The 19396-nt window shown below is 35.3% G+C and overlaps 2 protein-coding genes across 3 annotated transcripts in view; one reads left to right on the forward strand and one right to left on the reverse strand.

The window, feature by feature from the left end:
• Positions 1-13457, forward strand: part of LOC106869623 (NPC intracellular cholesterol transporter 1) — a 69779-nt gene extending 56322 nt beyond the window's left edge. Inside the window, exons 18-22 of the mRNA XM_014915431.2 lie at positions 1403-1541; positions 4687-4918; positions 6526-6639; positions 7407-7569; positions 9226-13457. Of these exons, the coding sequence (XP_014770917.1) occupies positions 1403-1541; positions 4687-4918; positions 6526-6639; positions 7407-7569; positions 9226-9326 (749 nt within the window). The 3' untranslated portion in view covers positions 9327-13457. The remainder of the gene's footprint in view (positions 1-1402; positions 1542-4686; positions 4919-6525; positions 6640-7406; positions 7570-9225) is intronic.
• A 1521-nt stretch (positions 13458-14978) lies between these two features.
• LOC106869622 (sodium-dependent glucose transporter 1A) overlaps positions 14979-19396 on the reverse strand; it is a 57322-nt gene continuing 52904 nt past the window's right edge. For both annotated transcript variants that reach the window (XM_052966183.1, XM_014915429.2), the window contains one exon: positions 14979-18945. In XM_052966183.1, coding sequence (XP_052822143.1) covers positions 17984-18945 — 962 coding nt within the window. In that variant the 3' untranslated portion in view covers positions 14979-17983. The remainder of the gene's footprint in view (positions 18946-19396) is intronic.

The following is a 19396-nucleotide window of genomic DNA, read 5'->3' on the forward strand; positions in this document are numbered from 1 at the left end:
GTGGCATGTCGTGTCCTAATTCCCAGTGGCATGTCGTGTCCTAATTCCCAGTGGCATGTCGTGTCCTAATTCCCAGTGGCATGTCGTGTCCTAATTCCCAGTGGCATGTCGTGTCCTAATTCCCTGTGGCATGTCGTGTCCTGATTATAGAGTATAAATCCAAAGGCAGAATAAAATTGGAGATTCAGTTATAAATTCCTTTTAATTATCACTTAATCTATTACATAATCTTTACATGTGTTTCACCACAGATGCACATTTTCAAGGAAACAGAAGGAACACTGTTTCATATTCAAACTTGGTACCGAAAGTTGTAAACGAACGCTTTTCATTCTACTTCAGTACCTTCTCTTAGTTTATTAAACCCTTTCTTATCCTTCAACTCTTCTCTTACCTCATCTTTTTCCCTTAACCTTCTTAACTTCACCCACTCCTCCCACTTGTCTTTCCTTCTTCCTCTCCCACTCGGTTACTGTCTCCCATTATTTTCTCTCCCGTCAACTTTTTCATCTCCTCCTCCTCCCCTACCACCACCACCACAGCAAGTTCATTCTACTCTTAATGTCTAAGCTGTAGTTGCTATAAGAATTAGTTGTACTTGCTATAAGAATTAGTTGTACTCTTCTTTACTGAATATAATTCGTTGAAGTGTATTTCCAGCTTCCAAAAGTTAGCTTATACTATTCAATATTTTTGAGATGAGGAATTATGTACATTATTTATAATGGACAGATAGGTGTCCTCATCTTGTTGTTATCACAACATAGTGGATAAAAGCATGGGCTACTAACCCTCGGATTCTAAGTTCAATCCCAGGCAGAGACTTGAAAAATAATATCAACAGAAAAATAACATCAGCAACATACCTTAGGATGTACCCCATTAGTCAAATAAAGGGTTGGGTTCGAAATTCCACCAGAACACCTGATGAAAGCTGGAGAATACATCAGCCGAAACATTATGGTAACAACAAACAAGGTGAGGACACCTGTCCATCCTTTGTAAATAATGTAAAAGTTAGCTTATATTTGAAATTTTGTCTTCATCAGCCTCCTCATCATTTAATGACTACCTGTCATACTGCATGAGTTGAATGGTTTGATAGTGTAAAAAGCACTGGTGATGGTGCTATGTAAAATGCACTGGTGCCAGTACTGCATAAAAAGCACCCAGTACATTCTAGGAAGGGTATCCAGCCATTGAAACCATGCCAAAACAGAGAATTGGGTCCTGGTGCAGCTCCTGGCCTTGCCATCTCTTGTCAAACCATCCAACCCATGCCAGCATGAAAAGCAGACATTAAATGATGATGATGAAGTTTTCTTCTGATTTTTATTTTTTTACAGATTCCACCTTTTAAGATAAAAAGTAATTTTTGTTTCAAATATTTTTGTTTTTCCAGCTTCCTATTTCATGTCATTCCATACGGTGTTGAAGACTTCCACTGATTATATTGATGCTTATAAACACGCTCGAATAATTGCTCAGAATATTACAAAGTCAATGAATTCTAGCGGGGAATACAAAATTTTCCCTTACAGGTAAGTTAAATTTAATTGGGAAGAAGAAAATAACTTGATATTTTTCCTTATTTATTTTTCTGTCATATTTTAACTGCAGGCATGGCTCTGTGGTTAAGAAACCTGTTTCCTAACCACATAGTTTCAAATTCAGTCTCCCTGTGTGGCACCTTGGACAAATGTCTTCTTCTATAACCCCAAGCTGACCAAATTCTTGTGAATGGATTTGGTAGGTGGAAAGATTTAAAGAAGAATGTTGCGGTCGAGAAGGTGAATCTCAGTGACCTTTTTGTGTGCACAGTTTGTGACAGACCATGCCTTTCTTTTGCCAGGCTCAAATCTCATTTGTGGACCCATGAAAAACAAATCTCCACCAACTATTCTGCCTATATGTCTAAGGCAGTGAGCTGGCAGAAATGTTAGCATGCCAGGCGAAATGCTTAGTGGTATTTTGTCTGTCATTATGTCCTGAGTTCAAATTCCACCGGGGTCGATAAATTAAGTACCAGTTGTGTACTGGGATCGATTTAATCAACTGGCGCAAAAATTTGGGGCCTTGTGCCTAGAATAGAAAAGAGTATATATCTGTGCACACCTTTCAATGTTGAGTATGCCATAAGGTTTGCAAATCTAATGGAAGCCCCAAAAGACATTTTAAGACCCACAAAGATCAGAACTTAACTGCTGCTCTTGGTGGTCCAAATCAGATATGCAATGTATGTGGGTGTCTTTTCAAAACATTGTCTGGTTTTAAAAGCTACATCAGATGCCATGATGGATCTAAGGTGTCAGTACAAGATGGATCACAAGAGGTGGTCAGACTCTGCATAAGGAGGAGACAACCACTGTGTGCATATATAATCTTTTCCCTTGTTTCAGTCATCAGACCACGGCTATGCTGGAGCACCACCTTGGAGAATTTTTAGTCAAATGCTTTTTTGTTTTGTTTTTAAAGCCTGGTACTTACTCTATCAGAGCCTTTTGCCAAACCGCTAAGTTATGGGGGCGTAAACACACCAACACTGTTTGTGAAGTGGTAGTAGGGGACAAACACAGACACTAAGGCACGTGCACACACACACGCATACATATATATATATGTGTGTGTGTGTGTATATATATATATATATATAACAGGTTTCTTTCAGTTTCTATCTACCAGAACCACTTGGATGACTTTGGTTGACCTGAGGCTATAGTAGAAGACACTTACCCAAGGTGCCATGCAGATCAACTGAACCTGCAACCATGTTGTTGGGAAGCAAGCTTCTTACCACACAGCCATACCTGCATCTGTAACCATGTAGAGGCTCCTTCAATGGCTCAGAGGTTCTGCACTTGGCTGCTTGTGGTGGTGTTTTTCAATCCCATAATACATTAGATCACTGGGACAATACTGAGGCTGTCTATTCATCATAGACTTTAAGATCTGCAAGTTTACCAATTATACTGAGCTGTTACTACTTCCTATGGTGAACTTGGTGCCTATTTACAGCCAGCTGGCCTGAGTCAGAGAGAGATGAAGTAACTTTTTACTTTGTTCACTGCACAGTGCCAGTGATGAGACACATACTAGTGACTCTTCAACTGTAAGACCAGCGCTCTACCGAGTCAACCAAGCTGAAATAGAAACTGTTGTATTGTTTTGGTTGGTGTTTGGATCCAAGTGAACAACCCTGATCTTGGATCAAAGCTGTCCAAGTTCTGACCATTATCATCATCATCATTATCATTGCATCATCATTGTCATCATCATTGTTGTCATCCTCATTTCAGTGTCTGTTTTTTTCATGCTGGCATGGCATGGATGAGTTGTCACAACCTGAATCGGATTTTATTTATTGTTACAGCCAGGACCATCTTAACAGTATTATAGGCCCCTAGGTAAATCAGTCCACTGGGCCCAATAGTATTTATACATTGACCACAAGCTACCTGCACACTTAGATTAGAATTGGGTCCTTAAACTTGAAGGATCTTGGGTAACTACCCAGTGTGCCCATACCTTAAGATGGCACTGGTTACTGCTGCCCTACGTAGGTTAGAGAAGAGCATCTCGTTAATCAAGGGTACTTTCTAAATTTGTGGTTTGGGATCCCAAACTAGAAATTATTATTACTTTGCATAAGTAATGGCAAAGAATTGTAATCACTCGTCTTTGTGTGTTTGCGAAATTACTGGAAAACGGCTGAACAGATTTTCACCAAATTTGGCAGAAATACTCATTAGGTGAGTGGCTCGAAACGATGAAAATTTGGTTTGATTATCTTCAAACATACATAAATATATACATAGATATGCAGCTCTATGTGCATGTATGTGTGTGCACAGTGATAGATTTGAGGGTTTTGTTTATTTACGAGTTGATTTCTTAATTTCACAGGAGTATAAATACCTATAATGTTGGTAATTAAAAAAAAAATCGCCTATAAGCAAGTAGTCATATTATTTATATCCTACAACAACTACACCATGTTTGATTCGCCTGCCATCACTAAAAGACGTTGATATGCAATATTTTCTAGAAATATTTAATTTTGTTCACTTTCTTTTTCATATGAATCAACCCTCGTCTGCATGTGTATAAATCATGGTGTACCTATGTGCATAGACACATGTGGGCACATGCATACATAAATATATACATACATAGATATGCAACTGTGTGTGTGTACAGTGATGGATTCAAGGGTTTCGTTTATTTACAAGTTGATTTCTTAATTTCACCATTCTTAGGCTTCTAATCCTCTTTTAGTCAAACAAAACCATATTCAGTTCAATTAAAAAGCATCGGTAAGCAACACATTGTAAACCACACTAGAATTTGCGAAAAAATTCATCTGCACGCAGGATATGCATCGCCCCTCCGATGCTTTTTCTTTTTCATTATTGTTGTTATTGTTGTTAAGGCAGTGAGTTGAAGAATTGTTAGCATGCTGGGCAAAATGTTTAGCAACACTTCATCTGTCTTTACTTCTGAGCTAAAGTCAACTTTACCTTTCCTCCTTTTAGAGTCAATTACATAAGTACCAATTGTGCACTGGGTTCAATGTAATCGACTTAACCCCTCCCCGGAAATTGTTGGCCTTGTGCCAGAATTTGAAAGCAGTGTTGTTGTTGTTGTTGTTTTTGATTGACTATCAAAGAAATTTTGTTTTATTTCCAGTGTCTTCTATGTGTTCTACGAGCAGTATCTGTCAATTGTAAACGACTCCATCTTCAACATTGGAATGTGTTGTGCATCTATCTTTGTCATGACAGTCATTCTGATGGGATTTGACTTCCATACTTCAATCCTTGTAGTTTTTACCATTCTTATGATATTGGTCGATATGTTAGGAATGATGTACCTTTGGGATATACAGCTCAATGCCCTTTCACTTGTTAATCTTGTCATGGTAAGTTAATATGTTGTTGTTTTTTTTATATATTTACTTAATTACTTTACATACATTCTAATTACTTTCACTAACTTATTAACATAACAGAAAAACTCATCATTATCATTGTTTAACGTCCGCTTTCCATGCTAGCATGGGTTGGACGATTTCACTGAGGACTGGTGAACCGGATGGCTACACCAGGCTCCAATCTGATTTGGCAGAGTTTCTACAGCTGAATGCCCTTCCTAACGCCAACCACTCCGAGAGTGTAGTGGGTGCTTTTATGTGCCACCGGCATGAAGGCCAGTCAGGTGGTACTGGCAACGGCCACGCTCAAAATGGTGTATTTTACGTGCCACCTACACAGGAGCCAATCAGTGGTGTTAAATTTATAAAAAACATAATTCAATTGAGTTATGTAGTTTATGTAATATACAAACTTTGGGTTAGTTAAAATGTTTGTGACATATTTTGACTTCTAAAGGTAAATTCATTGCAGTTACCATGGAGAAAAAGTTCTCTCCTATAGAAAAATGTGTAAAAACATCATACCTGCCCAGTGTTGCCCCCTGTCAGATTCCCAGAAAACCGTGTTTCTGGCTTTTTAGCCTTCCTCAATAAGACTGAAGGGAAATAACCCTGAGTAGATTCAAAAAGCGGTCAACATCAGTGAGTGAGATGTGCTATTGGACTGCTTGGTTGAGATAAGAATAGCAGCATTAATGTAAATGTGTCCATTTTATCAAAGGGCTTTTTCTCAATAACTCTTAGATGAATTGTAATAATAAACATAAGATATATTTCCTTTGCTAATAAGCATAATTTATGACATAAATGTGAGTAAATAAAAAAATCACTGAAGTTCCTAACAGTAAGCCTGTTATAAAGAACAAGTTGCAACAAAGTACCAGAAGTAGATGTAAATTTGTCAGTTATTGCCAGCTAATTAAAGTAATCAGTTCAAAGGTCAGAAGCTTCTCTCTGTTTCTGGTATTTTGTTGCGTCTCTCAACAAAAGACTTGTACTTCATAACCGAATGTTACCTTCGACAAATCACTCTCATCCAAGAGATTGTTATCCCCTTCTCATTATATAAATCTTTAGTTAAATATATTCTATAAGAATATTATATACTGAATTTACAGTGAGTGGTCTTAAAGTATTTATACATTTAATATGAGTGATTATATATAATATATTGTGAAATGATATCAGGAAATTAATATCAGAAAAATTCTTCAGAAAGATATATACATGTGTAGAATAATTATTATATTAAAATATAAATATATATAAAAAGATATGTATAAGTATAAATATATAATAATAAATATGACAGTTTAAAATTAAGTTTTTAAAACATCTTACGATCATTTCACAAAAGTATTGTCCCTATAATGGAATCCTATCTTGATAAACATTTATAGACAATACTTCTGCTCTTCAGAGATATCAAATGTGAAGTTTGAATAATTTATCGATAAATTATACAAACTTCACATTTTATATCTGCTTCTCATTGTTCATTCACTACCAACAAACGAAAACTAAACATCATCATCATCATTAGCTTTACAAACCATTGTAGCTTCATTTTCTTACTTTAAAATTTATTTTTGCAGTCTGTTGGAATATCAGTTGAATTCTGTTCTCATATCGCTCGAGGCTTTGCTGTATCTAAGGAAGGAGACAGAGTCACAAGGGCCCAATATGCTGTGGCTCATACAGGAAGTTCAGTAAGTGTTACACTTTCATTCTATTATTACTTCTGCCTTAGTGAAGGCAGAGGTATTGTTTTCAGTCATGTTTTTTTGTCCGTGGACAAGATATCTCAAGGACTGCTGGATGGATTCGGATGAAACTTTCAGGGATGTTTGGCCTCGTGACTGGCACAAACTGCTTATATTTTGGGATCGATCTGGTAGCGGGCAAGGATTCTGGATTATTTTTCCTGTTGTTTTTTTACTTAATTTTTGAGAACGGTCAGGTTCATTTTTAGTATTCTCGTTTGTGAAATCTACTATTGAGAAATCTGCAGTTACTATCCAGATTACAAGTTCAGGTTTATACCTATAATTATTGGGGCCCTGAGATATGTAACACACTGCCTAAATACCAATCTTGAGAAATTAGGTTTCTCAAAACCAGAAAGGAAACAGCTAATTTGAAGGCTAGAGATCCAATCCATTCACTGGAACTGTAAAAATCTGTAAAACTTTTCAGAAGTTTATCATTTAAATATATATGAGCATGTCTAGATATGCAGCTATATACATGAGAATACATACATAAAACAAAACATACAAATCTGCACATACATACATACATGCATATAAACAAAAATACCCTTTTGTTAATGTTGAAATTTCAATGAAGGAGCCTTGGATCTAGGTTAGAAACCAATTCTTTCTCTATTGGCAAGAAATCTTGAAATGAACTGAATAACGACATACATACATACAAATAAAACAATATTATACATAACTCTTGTTTTGTTTTTCAGGTAATGAGTGGAATAACACTGACCAAACTTTTTGGAATAATTGTTCTAGCCTTTTCAAAGTCCCAGATTTTTAGAGTCTTTTATTTCCGAATGTATCTTGGCATTGTATTTTTTGGAGCAACCCATGGTCTAATATTTTTACCTGTTTTGCTCAGTTATATTGGTAAGTAGTTTGTGGTTCTCTTGTTTCTTCTTCTTTCACACTCTTTATTGTTAATAGACTGTAAATGGATTCTGTGATGCTTTCTGCAATATTCCAGTTGATGGTTCAGTGATGCAACCAACACACTGTGTGACATACACCATAAGTAACTGCGTATCCCACAGACACTTGTATCTTAAATACAGTCAACAGACAGAATCAGTACAATACAGTTCTGTGTCAAGGCTGGACCTCTTAATTACATAGTGTCTAATGGGACTCCATTCTGTTTCCATCTTCCTGATTTCACTCGGGAAGCTTTTGCTGACCTATTTCACTGTTACCATGACAACCAACATTATTTCTTTTTTAAGTATAAGCTTCAAAGTTGAGTCAGCGGAGAGAAGTTCCAACTAGATGAAATCTCCAAATGGTTTAACTTGCACAAGTCACTGATATCCAAGTGGCTAAAAAGGGTCAGTAGAAGGGTATCCAAGATGGCGGCGAGCTGGCAGAAACGTTAGCACGCCGGACGAAATGCTTAGCCGTATTTCGTCTGTCTTTATGTTCTGATTTCAAATTCCGCCGAGGTCAACTTTGCCTTTCATCCTTTTGGGGTCGATAAATTAAGTACCAGTTACGTACTGGGGTCGATGTAATCGACTTAATACCTTTGTCTGTCCTTGTTTGTCTCCTCTATGTTTAGCCCCTTGTGGGCAAGAAAGAAATAAGGGTATCCAAGAGTCAGACCCTGGATGTGCTCTGGCCCCTTTCGAGTGTAAGAAGTAAAGGACCGAAATACTTGCCTGAATAGGGCTTCTTCTCTAAAGACCTTCTGGTGTTCAGCTTTCTTGAGAGTTTCTTACCACCCAGGGTATTACCCAGGGTGGCAAAAGAATACTTCAAAGATGGGAAACATTCTAGTTTTAGAAAGACCTGATTATCACAGTTTCTTTAACATTTTTTGTTCTTCACTTCATAATTTAATTTCATGGTCATTCCAATAACAATGTTGATTCATCACCATTTAATGTCCATTTATCATGCTGGCATGGGTTGCACAGTTCAGCAGGAGCTGGGAAGTCAGAGAACTACAGCAAGCTCCTGCATCTGTTTTGCTATGGTTTCTATAGCTGGATATCCTTCCTTAATACCAACCACTTTACAGAGAATACTGGGTGCTTTTTACATGGCAACCACCCCACAACTGAAGGAGATGTCATTATCCACCGAAACATGGAGTTGGTGTTTCCTGCAAGTCATGTTTCCCCCATAATAAACAGGTCACATCTCAACAAAAAATATTTTGGGTATATAAAGCTGCTTTTCACAGTTAACAGTAATAAAATTTTGACTAAATGTATCTGATACTTGCATTAAAAGGATTGAAAATCCCATGCTGGTGCCACATAAAAAGCACCCAGTTTGCTCTATAAAGTGGTTGGCATTGGGAAGAGCATCTAGCTGTAGAAACCATGCCAGACTAGACAATTGGCACCTGATACAGCTCTACAGCTTGCCAGCCCCTGTTTCAACTGCCTGACCCATGCCAGCATGGAAAACATATTAAATGATGATGATGTCAACTAGCTATCATTTGAACAGACTTCTCTCTCTCTCTCTTTTTCTCTCCTCCACCCTTTTCATTTATTTATTGTGTCTATTCCTTTTTTACAGGTCCACCAAAAAGAAATGTACATCACTTTGAAATTGAAGACAAAAAGAGTTCTTCAGAGCGAAGTGATAGTGAAACCAGAGAAAGATATCAGAAAATATGAGCGCTAGACTTGTTCTTTACAAGAAAACGAACACCGCCATTCTTGTGTTGAGAATGAATTCACTGTACAAAGCCAATAATGATAATAATAATATGAAGGGAGGAATTGTTCATTAGTTACTGAGTGATTATTTAAATGAAAAAAAAAAAATTGCAGACGGATTTGATAATCCCCCACCCCCTCTATCTGTTCCTAAATTTTTAACTCTTAGAATTCAAAATAACATCATCACTACTACTACTACCACCATTACTTCTGCTTTTATTTAATTTGCAGGAGTGTTTCTCCCATAAAACACAAGAATAAAAATAATTTAAGTAACAACAATTTACTAATAAAAAAACCTGCTTGATTCTGTTTGATTTCTTAAGCTTCTCCAATGTTTGCAGGATTCTCTCTTTCTATAAAATAATTTGCATTTTTTTTTAATCAAATTCAATGTTTTTTGTTCTCTTTTCAGTACAGTGATTTTTTTTCAATTTTCTTTTTTTTTTTTATAAAGAAAACATTTTTTGTAAATAGTTCCATTAAATATAAAATAATTCCATTAAATATAACATGATTTATAGATTGTTGTTTTATTTAAACAACTTTTTTTTTAATGTACCTCTCACGAAAATACGACAGTCACATTTTGGTGAGTGGCGGGGGTTGTCAAGTTTCAGGTTTTAATTGTTTTTTGATGTTTTTTTTTTCAAGTGATTGGGAAAATAGCGTTAATAATGTTAACAAGATGAAATAATTATTTCTGACACACAAATTGGCACTTGAATGATTTGTTTAAGTTTTCATTCTATTTGTTTGTTTTTAACATCTTGATTATGACCATGCATTCCAACTGTCTCCAGCAAAACATATAATGACAGTGAAGATGAAAACATTAAACTGAGCAAATGAATGGGAAAAGTTCTATAACTTTAGTGGGGTGGAGGGGACCGTCCTTTTTTTTTTCTAGGGCTTTGAAGGGCTATGTTTCATTCAGAATCCCTCCGTCACAATAAGTACTCATCTCAAGATGTTCTTTCCACATGACTAAATCATCCTCCCTGCTCGTAAATAAGTCCCAACTAACATATTTTCATTCTCTACAAATGCTAGACCTCACATTCTCTGATTACCTTTCAAGGTTACCACACATCTATATTGCCAAGACTGCATCTAACAAAAGTTGGGGGTTATTCTCTTCAGCTTTAAACAATTTCTTTATAAATCCTGTGTGTATACCACAGAGAATTCTCTTTGAATATATACAGAGCATATCTAACTTTACTCACCTCCCACAAAATGTCATCTGACTTATAAGCAAGCTTTCACTTATTGTCATGTTGCCACCACTAAATCAGTGATGTGCACACAAACCCTGTCTCTTTTACTGCTACTATAAACAGTTTCTGTTCTCCTCTGAACTTTCTAACTATGTATACCTCCTAATGTATGTCATCTGTATTTACATAGACTCCCCTTTTTTTTGAAAATATTTCCCAATATCTTCCTCCCAGAACTTGTGACCCTCTAAAAAATACTCCTTTGGTATTTCTAGATATTTGACTGATGTAAATTCAAGCTTATACATCAACTGTCCCTAAAGACTGTTGGCATATTCCCTCTTCTTTGTATTAATAAGAGAAGAGAAGCACCCCAAATTAACATAGAATATTTTGTCTTTGTTTTGTGTGGAATTTAAGAAAAATATAAATGTTAAAATTATCAAAAGTTAGTAAACATGACATGATAGTTTAGTAAGAAAATTTTGAGGTGGCAAAATTGATCAGTTAGTCAGTAGAGCATCTGACAAAATATTTTTGTCATTTGATAGAGCATTGGACAAAATGCTTTGCAGATTTTATTTCAGCTCTTAATATTTGGTGTTCAAATCCCACCAAAGTCAGCTTTGTTATTTTTTCTTTCAGGGTCAATAAAGTACCATTCTGAGTGGTTGGGTGGTAGAATCATTAGAGGGTTAGACTAAATACTTTGTTCCAGTGTTTTGCATTCTGAGTTCAAATCCTGCTAATGTGTACTTAGATGGTAGACTTAATCTCCTGTTCTTTAATCCTACCACCAACTTGTTGGGTACCCTTAGCAGAATTTGCTTTATTGTAAGCATTCAGGTTAGGTTCCTAGTTTGAGTGTAACTTCTTAAATTCCTCTTTCTTTCCAGTCTCAGGGGCTCTATAAAGGGTCAAAGGTCATGACCCTTTGTAAAAGGGCATGATCTTCCTTCTGACTAAATGAATGAAAAATATCAGAACTACAATTAAAATTTCCCTTTAGCAATTATCTAAAAATCTGTATGACATCATTACATTTGTAACCATTGGTAAGTTATGAGTGGTTCCAGAAGATGATTTTAAATAGTCAAGTTCGTGTTTAACATCAATAGACATAAAAATTCCAAATCTTTTTTTATATTTATTAGAAATTATTATTATCAATAATTATGCTTTTGTTTGTTTGTTTTTTACATGTATAAATCCAGTTCAAATGACTTCAACTGCTGTAAATCTGTGAGTTTGATGGTTGTGGGTAGTTCATGCCTGATTGAGACACCATTTCATTATCTAACTATGAGATGAATAATTATATAGATTAGAGACTTCACAACCAGCTCTTAATTAAATACAGCTTATAACTCAATACCTGCTGCAGTTGTTTCATTGTATTTCTGGACACAGTGCAACATTCTGTTCCTCAATTCATCCAACTCTAAATAAATGTCAGATATTCTGATGGTAAAAAATGGTAACTTATTCAAAGAGCAGGGTGGTTATATTTCTAATCTACTTAACATATGTCCCTGTGTGGTACATAGAAACAGTTATCATTATTGCAGCAACACTTTGTAGACTTTCTGAGAATGAGTTAATTTGATAAAGTTGATAAAAAGTGTTAGCTAAAAGGTTGATAATTATAAGAATTTATAAATGTAATGTTTGAAAATTAAAAAAAAAACAGGAGGGACAAAATTTAACATAGATTGTATTAGATATATGCTTAAAAGGAAGGGAAAACATTTTGATGTTTCAGATGTTAGTCCTTCATCAACTTTTTCCCTTCTTTTTAAGCATTAACCTAATACAGTATTTGCTCAACCTTGTCCCATCTGGGTTTTTTTTTTTTTTTTGTTTATTACATTTACTGTTTCTAATTTAGATACAAGGCTAGCAGTTTTATGAAGAGAGACTTTCTTGATACTATCAACCTCAGTACACTACTGGTACTTCGTTTTATCAACCCCAGAGAGTTGAAAAGCAAAGTTGACCGTCATGAGATATGAACTCAGAAGAATGCTTTTTTGCCAATGTTCTAACAATTCTTCCTCATTTTTACACCAATTTTGCTGGGAGGGAGCTAGTCAATTACACCATCCTTGAAAGGAAGGCAAAGTTGGTCTCGTTAGGATTTGAACTCAGAACATAAAAGATCAGAAGAAATGCCACTAAGCATTTTCTCGGGTGCACTAATGATTCTACTCGCTCACTGATGATAATAATAATAATAATAATAGTAATGAACTTGTTTACAGTACTTGGGTGCATTACAGCAGACTTTCATTCAACTGCAAAATTCTATTGCCAAAAATGTTAGTTTTTGTACAATATGTAGAAGAGTAAATAAAAGACAAAGGAATTTGGCAGGAGACACTTCCCCCTAATGAACAATAAGTAACATTCAAGACTAGCTTGTTTTTTAAAACACCAATAAAACATCCTTGGATAAGTCTTATATTCTTTTTAAATATTCTTTTTTTTTTTTTCTTTGATAAACAAAATTTTTAAAAAATTTTCAGAATTGTCATTATTTTACCAAAATGAAAACTTTTTTTTTTGTCACCTAAATCGGTTTGTGAAATACTTCATTGATTAAATGAACTGTCAAATATCTTTAATCACAAATACATGATAAATGCATAGCATTGATGCTCACACAATATTGTTTCCACGAAATACAACACTTTTTGCAGCTTGATTCCTCTCTGCTTTTCTTCTCCTGGATTTCCTTCCATATTTATCTGATTCTAATTTTGAAGTTGTTTTTATTTTCATTCTTTTTTTTTGTTTTAATTTATTTTTTACAAACAAAACTTTTGATTTAGAATATTGATTGAATAAAAAATATTTTTACAATGAATATTTGTTGTTAATTTCATAAAAGGCTCCCCATGCTGGTTCCTCATAAAATGCACCTGTACTGGTGCCACATGAAAAGCACCCATGCCAGTGCCACATAGAAGTCACTCATTACACTCTGTAAAGTGGTTGGTGTTTGAAAACCATCCAACTCATGCCAGCATGGAAAATGAATGTATGATGATGATGATGATGATATGTGTGTATCTGTGTTTCCTTGTCTTGACATTACACGGTGATTGTAAATAAGTGTCACTGTCATACAAGCAGTGTCGTTTATTTCTGATATTCCATGTAAACCATGTCTGACCATGAGTAAATAGATGAGGGTTTCTGACAGGAAAGGCATCAGTCTGTAGGAAATCTGCTTCACTAAACTGTGTGTGGCCCACACAAGTATGGAAATGTGGATGTTAAAATGATAATGATTGGATTGTGTCTGAGAGGCATACCACCTCTGCCTCCCAGTCTGTTCTCACACAAACATGGCCATATGGTTAAAAAGGTTGTTTCCCAGTCATATGGTTTGGGGTTCAGTCCCAACATGCAGCACTCTGGGCAAGAGTCTAAAATAATCCAAAGCTAATCAAAGTCCTGGAAACTGAAATAAGCTTGTCATATATACGGATATGTGTTTGTTTGTTTGTTTACATTTGTGCTCAGTGAAGGTTGTCCACTATGACTAATGTTGCCATATCTGTCAATAACACATCTACTTACATCACCCTTTTGAAGATGTATGGCTGTGTGGTAAAAAGCTTGCTTCCCAACCACATGCTTTTGGGTTCAGTCCCATTGTGTGGGAGTGTCTTCTACTATAGCTCCAGACTGATCAAAGCCTTGTGAGTTGATTTGCTATTGGTGTTCCATTCAAGGTAATGTTGTGCTTTCGGTCATTTATCCCCGATTGAAACTGAGTAACCAGGCTTATAACTTATAGGGCTCAAGAAAAATATATTAAAAAATTATAGAGGTAGTAAGGTAGATAGACACAGGCTTGAGACATATATTGACATGGAGCACAAAATACAAATTATATAATGAAAAAACATTATGTAATGTCTTGTTTTGACAGCTGTTTCAAGAGACTAATCTTACATAACTATATTGATAGGTGATATTGTTTGTTGTTACCATATGATATGTGCATGTTGTCACAGGTATCCAACCAGTGACAAGTCCAGATGAAATTGTTCAGTAAATTTGGCCTCCCTTTTCAAGAGTAGAGTGAGATATGACAAACTTGTGAAAAAGCCACTACAAGGCCACTTGGTCCTTTTAGAAGTAGCAAACCACCACCATCATTATCTTAAAAAAGGGAACAGTTATATTGAGTGATGTGGTCTTTCAAAGATACAATGCCCCACTGGGAATCGAACCCAGGAGCTTCTGATTGTGAACTGACTACTCTAACCATTAAACCACACACCTTCACTCTCCAACAAACTAGATACTGTGGTGAACAGCATCTTGTGGGGAGGGGCAGAATATGAGACATAAAAAAAGAGTGGAAAAAAAGAGATGAGAGAAATAAACAAATTTATTGCAGTAAAAACAAAACAAAACATAAGAAAAATTTAATAATGAATGTGTAATTATATGTCAACTTAATAAGAATATAATACAATTTCATATATTAGAATATGATAAAACTTAATATACAACAATATGATACAACTTAATATATTTAAATGTTGTTCTATATTTTAGAGATGAGGAATTCTGTACATTATTTACATTGGATGGATATGTGTCCTCATCTTGTTTGTTGTAACCACAACATTGAAAAATTGGGTAAAGCTGACCATGTGTGGAAAAGCAGAGACCACCTTCACCTATGGGATGAAGTTAAAATAATAGACAGAGAACACCACTGGAAAATACGAAGACTAAAAGAGGCAGCACATATGGTAGGACACAATAACCTCTTAAGCAGAGTGAGTGCAGATATGAATAGCATATGGGAACCGGTATTAAGAAAGGATAGGAAAATATTAGATTTATAAGCTCTAAAATTCACTCTATAATTGCCCACAGGCATATAGCATAATGGTTACGAGCACGGGCTACTAACCCCAAGATTGCGAGTTCAATTCCAGGCAGTGCCTTGAATAAATAATAATAATAATAACATCGGCAAAAATACCTTAGGAATGAGAACCCAAGGTAGGGTTCAAAATTCTACCAGGAGATGAAGCTGGAGAGTAAATCACCTGAAACATTGTGGTAACAAGATGAAGACACATATCCGTCCAATGTAAATAATGTATATTAGAATGTGATATCAACTTGGAATGAACAACATTGTTTGAGAATTATCATTTCTGAGCCTTTTCTTTAAATCCAGGTCAGTACTGAGCAAGCAAACTTATAACCAAAAGCATTCTGTGGCCATCTAGGTTTTTGCCTTTATTTTTTTAATTCTCAGACCTATATAATCCAATGTGTTCTTCCTTTTTAAGACAGTAAAGGTTGATTTCAAAGAGATTTTGGCTTCTATTTCTAGCATGTCAAGCAGCCCCACAGAAGCTGCTTGAATATGAGTTAATAGAATCCAGAAGATTGTAAAATATTACCAAAAGCATTTTATGGTTCCTCAACAGGCCAGGTTGAGTAATCTTCAATTAACACCACAGAGGAATATAGTTACAGGCCTGACCATGGGATTAGGACACCTGCCCCACCCAACCACATTGTTTTAGGTTCAGTCCCACTGTGTGGCACCTTAGCTAAGTATCTTCTACTATAGCCCAAGGCCAACAAAAGCCTTGTGAGTGGATTTGGCAGATGGAAACTGAAAGTAGCCCACTGTGTGTGTGTATGTGTGAGTGTGTGTGTGTGTGTGTGTGTTATTGTGTCCTTGTCTTGACATAGCGTGATAATTATAAACAAGTGTTACTGTTACACAAGCAGTGTCCATTGCTTGCAATATTACATGGAAAACACGTTTGGCCCTGGGGGTGATGTTACCTTACTTGGGAAACAGGTGAGGGTTGCTGACAAAAAGGGCATGAGGGCACTGAAAATCTGCCTCGATAAATCCCATCTGACCCATGCAAACATGGAAAAGTGGACGTTAAAATAAAGATGATGATGATGATGACAACGATGACGACAACGACGATAACAATGATTATGAGAATGATGATGATCATGATGGTGATGATGGCAATAACAGTGAATGACTGAAATAGCCAGGAATTTTTTCCCTTCTGTATTTTTTTTTTTCTGTTTTCATTTATAACAAGTTTTCTCAAATTATGTATACAGATTATATAAACCAAAGGCTTTTTTTTTTCCTGTATTGCTTAGAAAGGGAAGATCTGTACGTATAGCCTTCTCACAGAGCCTCTGAGTCCGGCAGGAGGGAAGGCGTCTTCAAACTAGAAATTTAATCTGTTGCTTATAACAGTATACACCAGTGTTTCTCAGCCTTTTTAATATCAAGCCCGATCCCAAACCTGGATTTTTTTAGGGGGCCACACCAAAAAATGTAAAACACAACTCAAAGAAAAAATTATGATATTTATCAAGGGAAGACTGTCGAGGGGCACATGGGGCCCAGGGATCCATGGTCGAGAAACACTGATATAGACTCTGCTAAAGATACTTAAGGATCACATGAGGGTTTTAACCCTTTTGATTCCAACCTGTCTGAAACCATTCTTGATACTTTGTCTGATGCAATCTTCTCATTTGTTTTAAAGTAATCTAAATGGATATCTTACACCCAAATTTTATGTTAATTTATATTCCAAGCACCAGCTTGCTAATCATCATCAATCATCATCAATGATGATGATGATGATTATGACAAGGTTTTTTCATTAAATTCTTCGTTATTTTCAAAATGAATTGTAATAAATACAGCATATTCCAACAGAAATATGGTAACGAAAAGGTTAACATTGAAGAAATTTCTAAATGAATGAATATGCAAAGTACTTTCATTTTTTCAGTTGTTGTTCTGTTTTGTTCCCTACACCTGTTCCAATTGGAGCCATTTGTGGCCCCTCTCAAAATACTCTTATCGATAACTCTATCAATGACTAGACTGCAAATAAAATACAATTTCTTCATATATATATACATATATATACATATATATATAGAATGATTCCACCTAGGCATATTGATATTAGTGATCTGTTGTTAGAACTCAATATATTTAGGCTTTAGGGTAAAACGTTAGGGTAAAATGAGTAGAGAGTGTAATATTACTTAATGAATGACAAAAGAGTAGGAGTTATGTAATTCTTTTCATTAGCTTATAGCTGTTTCTGCTATAAGAAGCAGTGCTCTGTGGAAGCTATGAAATGCTGCACAAGCACTCAGTTCTAAGTGTATTGCTACTTGTAGTAGAAACATTGGTAAGCTAATGAAAATGATTACATAACTCCCATTCCTTCGTCATTCATTAATATATACATATATATAGATATATATATGTGTGTGTATATGTATATATATATATATATATATATAACCATTTCAGGACATTTGGAGATGAAAAAAATGTAATTGGTTTCAAATTAAATAATTTTTTCTATAATAATTATTTAAGAATCCCATCATGGTAAACATAGCAAATTCTAAACAACAATTCCCCAGCATTAAATAAATGAGGCTGGAAGGCCCTAACGAATGGAAGAATATACCAGCAATGAATGGAATTGTCATTTCTCCAATTCCACTTGCTACAAGTGCAGTTGTTAGGATAACAGCATCGACTGTCAGGAAGCCACCAGCCCATGAAATGACAGATGGCAGAAAGGAAGACTGGAAAAGACCAAACCCACTTGTACCTATCCAGAGTAAAGCTTCATTTGGTATGTAAATTTGTACGACCAACAGCGATACAAACACGAACAACCCACCAAAATTGAGTGTTAAGAGAATTCCAATATCAAAGATTTTTGAAAAGACAGTAGTGAGAATTCGGCCCATTAAAAACGAACCCCACATTACAGATGTCATAAATGCTAAGTCAGCCTTTGTGAAGTTTCTGCTTGTTGAAAGTCCATAAGCTGTCAAGAGATTGCTATAAGCAATTGTAATGCCAAAAATTGGAATATGAAACAAAAAAAGTAATACCAACATTTTCGTCTTTCTAACCAAAGGGTATTTTTGTCCCAATATCTTTCCTGTCATGTCTTCGTAGTCATTCTGGTTTGATTGTGAATGACATCCACTACGAATGTAATAATAAAAAAAAGCAATTATTGGTGGAGAAGTAATGATGGCAGCAATTAAATAAGCATATTGTATGTTGGTTGGATCATCTTTTGTGATGTTGTTATGTGGGTGTGGATTGATGTAAGACATGTTTCGTAGTTGGGTGTCTTCAGAGAACATGTGAAGTTTATGGCTTTGGAATGGTAAGACAATGAATGGAATGACAAAAGCAGTAAAAGAAGCAACAACTGTAATGAGTTGCATCTCCCAATTCTGTTTGGTTGGAAACAGCCAGTTGCAGGTGATCAGGCAACCTGAAAATAAAAAGGAGATACAGAATGGAAACAGTCCTTTTTTTTTAATTTTTATTTTTCTTATAGCAAAAGGCTACACACACACACACACAAGTGTATATAAAAATATATATATATATATATATATATAAATATATATTTGACAAGTATATATGTATATATATATTTATTTATTTATTTATGGGTTTCAGCCAAGTGGCTGCGGTCATGCTGGCGCACCACCGTGATATATATATATATATATATATATATATATATATAAATTTCCGGATTATTCACACAAGGATTACTTTGCACGGATTTCTACACGGATATTTACCACTGGAATGAAACTACACTTCAAGTACTGTTCTCTCTTTTTTCAGTACATCACACTCTTTACCACTTCATACTAAAAATATCCGCCTATGGATATAATACTAGATTACTTTATTTTTTCTGTCTCCGATGA

Source organism: Octopus bimaculoides, chromosome 3 (assembly GCF_001194135.2).
Source record: "Octopus bimaculoides isolate UCB-OBI-ISO-001 chromosome 3, ASM119413v2, whole genome shotgun sequence".
NCBI classification, from domain to species: Eukaryota; Metazoa; Mollusca; class Cephalopoda; order Octopoda; family Octopodidae; genus Octopus; species Octopus bimaculoides.